This window comes from Mytilus californianus, unplaced genomic scaffold (genome assembly GCF_021869535.1).
Source record: "Mytilus californianus isolate M0D057914Y unplaced genomic scaffold, xbMytCali1.0.p SCAF_2, whole genome shotgun sequence".
NCBI lineage: Eukaryota > Metazoa > Mollusca > Bivalvia > Mytilida > Mytilidae > Mytilus > Mytilus californianus.
The window spans coordinates 84813814-84827684 of record NW_026262668.1 but is presented as its reverse complement, the minus strand read 5'-3'; the positions used below and the strand labels follow the sequence as shown (position 1 = coordinate 84827684).

At 32.0% G+C, this 13871-nt stretch overlaps 1 protein-coding gene across 11 annotated transcripts in view; it reads left to right on the top strand.

The window, feature by feature from the left end:
* The first annotated feature begins 1784 nt into the window (after window positions 1-1784).
* LOC127730323 (LIM and SH3 domain protein 1-like) overlaps window positions 1785-13871 on the top strand; it is a 47164-nt gene continuing 35077 nt past the window's right edge. For 10 of the 11 annotated variants that reach the window (XM_052238697.1, XM_052238693.1, XM_052238696.1 and 7 more), the window contains exon 1: window positions 1785-1993. In XM_052238697.1, coding sequence (XP_052094657.1) covers window positions 1925-1993 — 69 coding nt within the window. In that variant the 5' untranslated portion in view covers window positions 1785-1924. Of the gene's footprint in view, window positions 1994-8365; window positions 8386-13871 lie in introns of those variants that run through there. The other variant, XM_052238698.1, reaches the window with a different exon arrangement.

Sequence of the window (13871 nt, the reverse complement as noted above, 5' to 3'; positions counted from 1 at the left end):
AATCCGTTGAACATTCATGGCTCAAAAAGTCGTTATTAAACAGAAATTTAAGCTTCTGGATGACAAAAGCATTCGTGATATTAATAGTTAAGTTTGACCTACCTTCTTGCAACTTGGTTAATATTGATTGACATAAAAATAAATACTGCAACATTCTCGATGTTTCCTTAAAAATATATGTATAATTTTGAAAATTTACACAACTGGTTTAAAACCGTTTTTTGTGTTTTAGTCTCATCTTTAAGGACTATAGGAAATTCAAATCTCACATCATTAACCAAAAATGCTGAAAATAATGAGGCCAAGTGGCCATTGCCCAACCAAATAGGCTAGTGTAAAGGCATATGCCCCTTTCCTGTTTTGATCACCTATTATGTAAATTTAAGCATTAAATCTTTTAATCTGTTAAATCTTTTTTCGGTATATTTCGTTTACTGGAATTTCAACCCCCCCCCCCCTTTTTTTCATACATCCTGGATCCGACACTAATACCAGAAAAGATTGTCCCATTTCGAACACATAATTTTGAATGAGATTAACAGAAACATAAGAAATGATCAGTTGCGGTTTTTGTGTTTTGTGTTGTTTAGGGAAAATACTTATGACTGAGTTTTATTTGGGTTTCAGTTAAATGTTATTAATATTAGTAACCTAACTGTTAACTTTGTGACCTAACAGGGTCTCGTGAAGCAAAGATGAAAGTCATACCTGGAGCATAATATGTAGCATGTTTTTACTTCTAATGAAAAATTGTTTACTGATATAAATGAGAAACCATTTGTTAAGTAATAATTTCAAGTATATTCATGTATTTTTTTAGTATTGCGTTTAAATCTTTATTGTACCAGGAACATATATATCCATTCATGTATTAGTTCAATATAGTATACTTGAAACTACTTATTAAGTTAGATAGCTTCGCAAAATGTAACTTAATTATTGTCAACCAGATGCGGCTCCATGATTTTGAAGAACTTGAGGAGGGGGCGGGCACCAAACTAGGCAACTTCTGGGATCAGTAGAACATGTACAAAGTCTATCCGTTAACCATATATGTAACTCCAAAAGGGGCGCCCCCTCTGCAAGCCCCCTTATTCCGCCTCTGTCAACAGCGTATTTAAAACTTTTAAAGTCTTCAATTTTCAATTAGTTTTTTTTTCTATCAATGTGCATATTACAGGCTGACTTTTTTGGGTAAAATGAAAAAATAAGCTACCGGGGTTGTGCTTTTACTGTATGAAATATCTGTATACAAACCCTCCGATGAAATGCATACTGATTACCGTATTTAGTAGGAACACACGTGCATGGTGTTGGAGGATCTCAAAATAATTGAAGATAAAATTGCTACATATGAAAATACTATATGTAAGACTGTTTCATATCATTGTGATATTTTATGAGTAATAACAAAGGAAACGTTGTAAAATAAAGTTAAATTTAAATAACATTCCAAATACCACATTAAGAAAATCTATTAGTATGTTGTTTCGTTTTGAGACGCGCCCCTGATTTATTCAAAATGGCACGTGCCCGCCAACATTAGAATTATGATCGACAAATACCAAACCCATAGTAACTAAAAACGGACAATTAAGGGATTTGCGGACGTAATATACTATGTGAAAAAATTGCATATATGCATTTTCATAAGAATTTTCGGTTAATAAAATAATAAATACTTGTTGCTTATACATAGTCGTTTGATATTAAGTTTTACTGTAATAATAATTAGGTCATAAGACCGTTGTAGATAGCTCATCAGTTACACAAGATTTCGGTAATTGACTTCTTCTCTCATTAAGTACTTCCGTGTGAATTCGAAAATCAACACTTGAATATAGGATTCGATGTCGTTTGTGTGTTTAATGAGATAATTGCTAGCTGATCTTTTAATTGTGGATATATGATAGACTAACACAAAATGAATCCTCCGTGTGCAAAATGTACCAAGATTGTTTATCCGACAGAAAAACTGAATTGTTTGGACAAGGTAACAGGGGCGCTGACATTTTTTCTAACCGGCTGCACATAGTTTGCCACTTGTTAGCCACTTGTAGGTCATTGGGTTCATATTCGAAAGGTATTTATGTGACCCAAAAAGTCTTGTCATTATCAATAAGATAGACTCATTGAGAATATAGCTAGTGTTTAATTTGTTATTCTCAGTTGTAAGCTGTATTGGTGGGAGGGGCACACGTTGACCTTGTCCTTTGATTTTGTATATATACATGTATTGCTGTGATTCCAATTGTAAAGGTAAAGAAAAATCATTGATCTTATGTTTTCACGAAATATTTGTATAAAATCAGTAATGTACTGTATTGTACTTTCAGTTGGATCACCTATGTTCAAGATTTATACTGTGTCAGTGTATCACTGAATATATTTGGTTCTATCCCCTACCTAAGAAATCAGGTCTGACTAAAATTTGCCAAATCTATAAAAAAAAAACAGAGTATCTCTAGACTCGGAATCCCTTTTAGGCTTTTAGGATTAATACACCTTATCGCTATTTGTCCGCCATTACTGGACATCACACAAGTCAGACTACACGAAATACGTCGGACCGTCGGACAAATCCGGTGAATAATGGATCGGTCTGGTAAAATTTTGTTGAATTCCGGTCCGAATGTCCGGTGTTATATTTTTCGTGGATTTTTTTAAAAACCCTACATTTTTCCCAATTTTGGGGGCAAAATTCTCAAACGATCTCAAAATTCATTCTCATCTTTATTATTCATGACAGCGATGTTTATTTTATTCAACCGCTAGCTTTATGCCGAAAATCGCATACAAGTAATGTGTAAATCCGAGTAAAAACATATCTGACTGATAAAAACAACAATGGCTGCCATCAACCGGAAATATAAACAATACTGGATCAGATTCCGGGAACGGATAAGGTCAATTTCCGGGTTTGCCGATCAAATACAATAGAAACATAAAAAAAATCCAAGCAGGTTCACAAAATACAGCTATGAAATATAAACACTAGAATTGAAAACCAAAAGATATATGAAAATGAAAGAAGATACAGGAAATTTTTTATGCAGAAACTCAAAATTTTTAGTTCACAAATAATTTTCATGTCAAAATCCAATAAAATGTGACATTACTTTTCTTTGTCACTGAAATGCATTCAAGCAATTGTGCACAACTTTCATCAAAATACATGTATACACTCTTTCTCACATGATTTTGTTTTTGTGCATTTTGGAGAGGAGTAGGGCACAATAAGTCATAAGATCGTTGTATTTTGTCGGATAATATACAATTAGATGTAAAAAAAATTGGTCAGGTAAAATTTCATTCGGTCTGGTGAAGCTAGGTTGTTTACCAGACCGAATGTCCTGTAAAAATAAAATTCATTCGTGTAGTCTGACAAGTTCCCGTAAAATTTTGACGTCATAATAGAAAATATTTGACGCCACAATGGAAAAGTGATTGTTGTATGACGTCAAAAGTTCGAGCGGGACTGATTCTCAGGTCAAGCGGGATTAGCGATAAGGTGTATTGTTTATTTAGAATAACTTTACAATAATAAAATATCGTAAACTGACCTGTTTTATGATGGCAAATATCTTCCGCCATCGCTGAATTATCTTCTGCCATCTTCAAATGATCTCCACCATAGTTAAATTATTTGCCTCCATCATCAAATGATCCCTGTCATTGTTAATAAATATCTGCGCTATGATTGAAAGGTAAAGTCAAAATTTGTTTTACAAAAAATGTAGTTCCGCTAGCTACCATTTTTGTTAGCAATTATAATCATTAGGGCCCTGAGTCCAAATAAAAATATATGTGTGGTTCCAGTTACATGCCCTGTAAAAATAGATTTTGAACAATCCCATTTTGTGGAATGTGAATTTCAATAATTAAATTCACAGACTTCTGTCATCTGAATTTCCCTTAGATTTAGAAGGATCCATTATGGATAAAAATGCAACAAATTCTTAACAGAATGCAACAAAATTAACTAAAATTGTAACATGTCTGTTTACATTATATTTTACAACCAAACATATAGAAAATGGCTAGCTTCTGGTTGGAGTGTGTATAATGCCGGAAATCGGACTCAGTGAACACACAACATTCTGACTCTATTTTTTTTCAGGATGTAACTGGAACCACACATATATTTTTATTTGGCCTGAGGGATAACAAGCTAATGATCGCTAATCTCACTTGAATAGGTAGATCAACACACCTGACAGGAGAACACTTGATCCAGATAGAATATTAATTGCATTATTTAATTACAAAAATGTACTTTTCAGCAAATGCTAATGAAAATTTAGATTAAAAGTAAAATCTAAATTCAATTACGAAGAAAAAAGTTTTAACAGGTTGAACACATGCTTTTATTGACCTGCACAATCAGCATCCCCCATTAGTTTTTCAACGAGTACATTATTAATTAGTCTCTTTAATATAAAATGGAAACATATTTTTATGCCAAATAACGTGAGTACAACAATTATTGGTCATATTGAATCACTGTACAAGTTTAAAAGTAAATACATGAATATTAACTGCAACCTGATAATCTGAAGAAGTTTTGTATTGTAATTCTGAATTAATTTCATACATGTAGTTTACAATCAAATTAATACATCCAGTATACTTATAATTGAAAGTTGCATGTTACATGTACATGGTCAACTACTATGGAATTTGCAATTTTAATTCATTAAAACCATGTCAGTTTTAAACTTTTGCCCTCCAGAAATCTTTATTCAAGGTTTTACAAAATGGTTACGAAACTTGTTGTTGTTGATGCTGCAAATCGTCGATCAGGGTTTGTGACTTTTGAATTCAACAGTGAAAATAAACTGATTTTATAAGTCCCAACAAAATTAACAAAACAGCAAGAAAACAACTCGGGAACCTTCTGACAGGAAAATGGTTTGATGTTTACTACATTTTTGTAGGTTAACAGAACAGTTGAATTGTGGTCATCCTTGCCTAAAAAGAGCCATGCAGGCTTGGCATTGGAATTGTTGACAATTAAAAATATAGTGAAAAGATTGGTAACTCTAGATCTATGAAATAAATTAATATAACAAACATATCAGTCTATTCACTATTCCTTACTATAAAATTGAGAAATGAAGCACTTTCAATTGCAACACACAGGGTTTTGTCCCGATGAAAGTCCCTCGTAAAATTTTCGTCCATGGAGATCCCTGTTACTGACAAATTCCAAACATACATATGCATGTACATGTAAATGATTAATGTTCAAAGTTAGACCAGAGAAGTTCAAGAAATCAGAAAATTACATTTGTAGTCTGTACATGAATATATTTCTTTCCATGTTCGTACACTGTATATTTCTTTTGATGGAAAAAATGCAGAATAGCAAGTTTCTTACCCATTTTCTTCTTAAAAAATGAAAGTAAGTATTGTACAAATGTATTTCAAATCACCCAGTTTATAGATCTATAATTTATAACAGTCTCCTTTGAGACGGTCTTAAAAGTTGAACTATGGACAGTCTTCAGACTGAATGCTTTTTTACTACTTGATTGGAAGATATTAATGACTTTTTCATAGTAAAAGTCTGTTGATTGGTTGGGGCAATTCAAAACCTATTAAATGTCCTTCAATCCAGCAGTGTGTCAGGTTTGAACTCTATTTTAGTTATAAAGTTGCATCATGATCAATCATGCATATGGGTACACAGGAACATGATTCTATATACATGTATAGCCGAAACTCCTTGCAATTTTGTAATGTATAAAAACACACGTGATCATTCCACATTTTATCCAGTCGCTCATTGTTATGAATGTTTAGAGTCATTATAGTTGAAACTTATATGAAATCCTGGGGACACACCATTCATGCTTATTTTCCTCGGTTATTCTTAAGATAATCCGAAGGCAAAGGTAACAATTTATTCGAAAAACGGATATAATCAAATCAATTATTTTCGATTAAAATTAATATTGATTAATACGGGAATAATTTAGAGGAGGGTTTGCGCTGGGCTAGACGATGCCTAGCTATCTTACCGTGGCAAGATGGCAGAATGTGAAGAACATAAGACGAGGGTACAATAATAAGAAGAAAAAACGACTCTCAGACTATAAAAGCAATTATGTGTGTTTGTTTACATATTTTAATTTCTAAATATGTTTAAAGGAGAAGTATACATAAATAATTAAGACAGGCAACCCAACTAATTGACGCACAAAAATGCTTAAGTACTTCTAAAGTTCAAACAGCGCATGCCTCTTACAAGTTGTAAAGTCTTCTACCATGGACATATTATGTCATTACAATTTTTAGCGTTTAACCCTCACAAGTCTAGCTAGATATAGTATAGTTGTGAATAAATGTTAAAAAAATTATGTCAAAAAACGAATTAATATATATAACTGAAAACAATGAACAGAGTCAGAAACAAATGCCTTATATTTGTTTTTGATATTTGTTAACAATTTATACTAAACATGCTATATGAAAAAGAGAAAGAAAATAGATTCACATCTAAAAGACGAAAATACTGTTGGCATTTAGAGGAATTTAAAATCATGTACAAATGTATACACATAAACAAACACTATGATAATAAAACAGAAAGACATCTACATGTCAACATATAAACGTTCGTCCACAAAAGAATATGTTAATTCAGCACGTTTAGCTTTGAAGGGTTAGTATGATAAAGGCCTTATTTTTCTCTCAATATCAAGTCCATCATGCGACCAAAGGAAAAAGAATGTATTTTGTCGAACGCTTTGAAAGTTGCTTTGGAATGTTTACTCGAAAAAGGCCTCAAATAGTAATGACACCCTCTTTTTTCAGTGTTTATACATCCCCCACAGGCATTTGTCTCTGAAAAAAATGTCATATATACCTTAATGTTATTAAAGGTATTTATGGGAAAAAATCAGACAAGTGCCTGTGAGTACAAATAAATTTTATATTTTCCGACAATGTACATATATTGCTTTTATCCTGAAATTTACACCCAACACTTGAAACTTTCTATACTATTAAACGAGAAGACTTCATTTTGTGTGTCGCTTCTCTTCCTTCCCCAATAAATTAATCATCATGCCTTTGAGTCCTATAGGTACCATGCATAGTCGCATTTGTCATCCATTCTTATGATTATTCAGTTTGGGTTATTTTGGCAGAAAAACGAAGAAAAAGGCGTCCAGATATTGTTTCCGTCATCAGACTGACTTTTAAGTCATACCCAAGACTTCCGATTTTAAACTTTAGAAGAGGGGTAAAGGGTTATTTTCGTGCAACGTGTTTTGCCACTTTTTATGCAGCCGTGAAGAAGGTTCGTTATTCACCGTGTTTCTTGAAATCGATAAAAAGATCAACGTGTAAGAAATTTTTAATTGTTCGCTCATCGGAAATAGCAATTTTATTTCGCGTTCTTCCGTGCAGATACACCCCCCCCCCCTTTACTCCCCTCTTTAAACATAATTTTCATAATTACTCGGGGACAGGACAATAATTTTCGCGTTATTCTGCATGTATACTATGATTATAATCCTATAATATATAGAGACTCTCTATATAATATAGCAGTGATCGTCGTGGAGAAGAAACTTAGAATTGATAGTTGATAGCAAATACGCTTTATATATATTATATGTATGTTCATAGTATACAAAAACGCAAAAATCATGGAATTTAACAGAGAGCAAAAAAATTACAGACTTTGGAAAAAAGGGAAAGGGCTTAAAATAATTGTCCTGTCTCCAAGTGCCTATGACTCAGTTTGATACCTTTTCTGAAATTCTCCAGACATAAAATCTTTTACAAAAATTCATCCTACAACAGTTTACATACTTTTAACCAAGCTCTAAATACCCACGATTTGGCGGGTGTGTTCTAGTATTTGTTAAAATCTAAATCATTGTCTCTAATTTTTCAAAGAAATCGACATAGTTTAAACGCGGACCGCGAAGAGGACCCCAAAATGAACTGGTACGCAAAAAAAAAAATATCCACATTAACGCTTGATCAACATGGAAGAGGGGTAACAGGAGACTTTATTTGTACAAGTACAAATAAAGCAAAAAATTATTTGTGTACCTGTTATTTGTACAATAGTTGGCTGATTGCAGGATAAACAATAGTATTTGACCATGTCCATCAGGTGTTTAGTAACTTCATTATACATGTAAATTCATATGTACAGTGTAGTACCACATTTAAACTTGCAAGTTTTGTCATGAATAAATTATTTTAACTATGAATGGTGACATGTAATTGATAGTAATAGTATAGACATTTTCCAAATATTAAATAAAAAAGTCATGTGAAAGAATATACATGTAAACAAATTTGTATAAAATGTCTATATATATATATATATATGCATATACCAGTAAGCATTTTAAAGCATTTGTAAGTAGTTATTACTTATTACCGCCATATATTTCTTTTTATATTTACAGATGTTCATATAAACTTTTTTTTTAAATACTTGACATGCTTGACATAATTACATAAGTATATTATATATCTGTTTACTTTTAGAATTTAATTCCCTTGACCTGATTTAATCTTTATTGCGTATGTACAGCACATACTTAGATTTGAATAAACTTATACCTGTACTGTCATGCCTGTACTATAACAATGTAATTCTGAAATTGTTTGATTGATTGATTGATTGTTGGTTGAAATTATTTGATAAAAAATACATGAGCCAGAAGTCTTTATGGCCTTCACCCTTTTTCTAGAAGTGGGTTTCTTTCTGTAAATATGTACTGTCCATCACATCTTAACACAAACTTCACACATTTTACATTTTAAGAAAGAAAAAATGTGCAATTTTTACACATTGTGATGACTGAAGAGCCAGTGAAATAGTCACATACATATACATGTACCTGTATACTGACTACAAATAATTTAGCTTGTAATGAGGGTAGGAATGCCCTTTACCGTCAGTCGTCAAACGGTAATTTTCTGCTACCGTTAGCGTCAAATTGGTTAAAATTTTACCGTGATTCGTCAAAATATCCTTATCGTGATTCGTCAGAGGTCTCAAATAATTATCGTTACCGTTATTTTTTGAGAAAAAATTTAACATGATTCGTCAAAATCAGTCGATTTTTTTATCGTCTAAAAGAAAGTGTACATTTTATCGTCATGCGCCAAAAATTACCATTAACGTCATTTGGCAAGAATTTTTACCGTTATTCGTCATGAAGGTACCCCCATTACGACCCTCTGTAATGCTTCTTTGTATTTTGGTGTGAAAAATTCTGTATCACCATGCATGAGCTTTTTCATTTTGTAATGAAAAATGACCCAGAGTAAGGGCTATATTGCAATCACTTAAGCTTTGTCTGTTTGTCCGTTCAAGCAAGATGTCCCTAATTGGGTTAAAATGAAAGTTTTTTTCACAGCTTGACAATGATAAGTTGTAATTTGTCGTCACTTTTTGAATCTGTCAGATACCTTCTCGTTGTTCCTATTTGTTGATAGTTTGAATTTTCAATATGTTGAATAAAGTTAAAATTTGTGTCACACAGGTATATACATATCTCTTTAATAATATAGTACTGAACAGAATGACTTCATATTTGGTCAGCAGCTCAACAATGATGAATTGGTACACATGTACACTTCAGATCTGTCAGATACCTACATTGTACTTCCTGTTTTCTGATAGTGCTTTGAATTATGAGTTGTGATGGGTATGCTAAGCCAATGCAATAATTTTTAGAAATTCCAGACTAACAAAAAATATTTTATATTTGAATTAATTATATGTATATCAGTTGAATGAAAATATATACATGTAAACAGGGTATATGTGATGTAATTAAGAAGAATAAATAATACAAACCGTATGGTGTTTTTTTATGGCAGTAGAATGTCTGCAATGGCATTTTTGAAAAGATTCATACCAGCTGCATATTTGTTTTCAAAGTTGATTCCCACACTTTTTCAAATATGCACAAAAGGTGACAATTATATGTCTTTGATAATTGATTATTCATTGTTTAATAACATAATAAAATTCTTCTAGAAGAAATCAGATTATTAAACCAAGTCACATATATATCCATTTCAGACTTGAAAATAGAGCTTCCCATAACCATGATAACTGCTTTTAATGAAACATTTGTAAAAGATTATTTATATGGATATGCTTCTTTTTCGATCAAGTCTAATTGACTAGCTCACAGCTTAGAGGTCAATTTGATTAATTTCAAGGTTTTGGAATATTATTATTAAATATAAATTCCTCTGTAATGAATTAGCACAACAAAAAGATTTAACATGTACATGTACAAAGTTCTACTCTGTATGTACTATTTACCCTATATATATTTTATCATACACAACGTACATGTATACATACATTTTGTATATATATACAGATCACATATGCAATCAAGATGCCATTCCTTAGTTTTAATAATACAAGATAATGAGTTATTTCGGTATTTCCACCTACACATCTATAAAATATTTTCTCATTTGTTGTTAACATCAAATAGTTATAGTATCTGTTGATTGATAAATCACCAAGTCAGACTGAATCAAACTGTTTATAAATATACAATATAGATAAAAGTTACAAATGAACATGTCTGAGTAGCAACTGGATTTAAAGTCAGGTGGTTTAGTTTCACAGGTATACTTAGCTTGAATACTTCTATACTGAGGAGTCCAGACTCAGTAATTCCATATTTTGACGAGTCCTCCCATTATACTCATTATTTAGATCACATTATATCATCACAACGTTACCATGTATAACTGTACAATTGAAAGGGATGAGTCCAGGATACCATTTCTCACTTTTTAAAAATCTTTACAAGTTATGATACCAGGATAGTATGCATCATGGCTTACATACAGAATCATCCAAGAGTTGTCCGTACTTACATATACATTTGTCCATGCATTTTGGTTCATTTGGCAGTGTGCATCTTAAAAAGATAATGAAATTGTCTCAAAATTTCAAATGCTCTTGTGGCCAATAGTTATCTAAGGTACCAGGATTATAATTTAATACGCCAGACACGCGTTTAGTCTACATAAGACTCATCAGTGACGCTCAGATCAAAATAGTTATAAAGCCAAACAAGAACAAAGTTGAAGAGCATTGAGGACCCAAAATTTCAAAAAGTTGTGCCAAATTAGGCTTAAAGGTAATCTATTCCTGGGATAAGAAAATCCTTAGTTTTTCGAAAAATTCAAAGTTTTGTAACAGGAAAGGAGTAGGTCCGGTAAGGACCGATTTTGGCCTCAAATTTCAGGTTCATCTGATGAAAAATTTTGGACACTTTTTAAACACTTAAGTGTCTACTTGAGTCGATTCAATTAGTTTATGTGAAAGATTTGAACTGATTAAGTCATTGAAAACGCTCAAATTCAAGCTTAAATATGAAAAATCTGTCAAATATGCCATAATAGGTCACTTTTCAGATGGTTTTTGTCAAAAATGGAAGTGGCCGCATCCATGTTCACTCTTAACCTTCATATATGTTATGTATTATCATAAAATACAACTTACATTTAAATATTAAGAATGAACACGAATGCGGCCACTTCCATTTAAGACGGAAACTGTCTAGAATTTAACTCAAATGCTTAAATTGTGAAGATTTCAGTAATTTAGTATGACCTATTGATGCTAGTACCCGATATATGTGCATTGTATTGTCAAAACAGCCCATATTTATGTAACATAAGTATTCTACTTTCAAATAAATAGCTAAAAGTTTACATTTTAACAATATTGTAAAACTGCTGTATTTTGGGGCCAAAAAAGGGTCTTACTGGACCTACTCCTTTATAAATATGACCATATAATTGATATTCATGTCAACACCGAAGTGCTGACTACTGGGCTGGTGATACCCTCCGGTACAACTATGGTAACAGAAGGGGGGGGGCCCGGGGGACAAGAATTAAAATTTTAAGAGATTTAGTACAGTGGCTTCAGTTAAGATTTTGACCAGTTTGAGTAATTTGAATTCCATATTGGTTATTTAACTGGTATGGTTGATTTTGAAAGGTAACATACCCTCTTAGGACCACCAAGGCTTGATTCCATTTTGTTCCATTTGTTCAAGTGATTTCAGAGGAGATTTTCACACGGAGTCTCTTCCTAAATTTTTCTGTGGTATTCTTTATTTTCTCACCATACTACATTGCTTGTCTGTTTTAGCTTATACATTTATCTCCGGGAAATTTTTTTTATCTGTAGATATATATGTAAATTTGTCAAAATCCACAAATGGAAACATAGTATTCTAATAAGAAATGTTGATTTGCTTCCTTAAGCCGTAGCGGAGCAGGCATTAAGTTTTACTGTTCTAGAGTTATGCCCTTTTACAAATTTTTGTTTCCATTCTCTAACTGGAGTTTGCCTCAACCAAACATTATGAAACTTATCCACAATGTTTATTACCACAAAACACAGATCAAGTTTGAATTTTGATGGCATCACTTTCACCGTTCTAAAGTTATGCCCCTTTACAAATAGAAGAATTGCTGAAATATAAGTTTTTGTTCTCTAACTTAAGTTTGCCTCAACCAAATGTTATGAAACTTATGCACAATGCTAATTACCACAATACACAGATCAAGTTTGAATTTTGTTGGCGTCACTTTTACCATTCTAGAGTTATGCCCCTTTACAAATCTCAAAATTGCTGAAATATTTGTTTCTGTTCTCTAACTTTAGTTTGCCTCAACCAAATGTTATGAAACTTATGCACAATGCTAATTACCACAAAACACAGATAAAGATAGGATTTTGGTGGCGTCACTTCTACTGTTCTAGAGTTATGCCCCTTTAAAAATGGAAAAATTTGCGGAATGTTTTGTTTCTGTTCTCTAAATTAAGTTTACATCAACTAAATGTTATAAAACTTATAAACAATGCTTATTACCACAAAACTCAGATCAAGTTCAAATTTGGGTAGTGTCACTTTTACAGTCCTTGAGTTATGGCCCTTTATAACGTTATATGCAAGTGGGGGCATCATCTGTGTCCCATGGACACATTCCCCATTTATTTAAATTCTAGAGCACTGGACAGTATGCAACTGAATGATATATGATAGATATAGATATTTATTTCATATACCTAAGGTAGAAGTTGTATGTTTTACAATTTGAACTCAATTTAGATTTCTTTTCAAATTTAGTTTCTTCAGCCCATCACCTGGTAAAGGATCGGAAATGTCACAGCTATAGCATATAATATATGTTTTTTCGTAGATAAAAATGTTGAAGTAAATTATTGTTTGCTGTAATGTATTACTATACATGATTTTATAAGCTTCCCATAATGTTTGTTTATTATACAAGCTAAACTACTTAAAATTTGCTGTGTACAAAATCCCACAAAAATACTTGATAGATTATTAACATTATATGTCATATTGCTATAAGACTAGAGGGAAAATTTGTCATAAAGGTCAACATCTATGTTTGTCTTTGTAAAGTTGTAAAGGTCTTTTGAATGGAAAACTAATTAAAGATCACATTCCTATTCAATTTTCTTCTTTAATATACATGTTCATTGAGAGAAATGTGATGTTCATTCTAAAATGTTTTTTTGGGCACATTTTAATTCATATTTCTGTATTTTAATTTTGTGAGTATTTGCCTGTGACAGATCGTAAAGGTGAATGAAGAATTATATTTTGTCCTTTATGTACCTTTTAAGACTTATAAAAGCATGAAAAATGTTATGAGGTTGAATGAAATAAATGTATTGCAGAGGTTAATTTTGGTTTTGAGTTTGGTGTAATCAGAGTGCATACCAGTTCCTCTTTTTAAATGGGATGAGAGGAGGGAGGATACTACAAAATGTACCTTAACCTTAAAATATTGCTGTGCATACCATAGTGAGG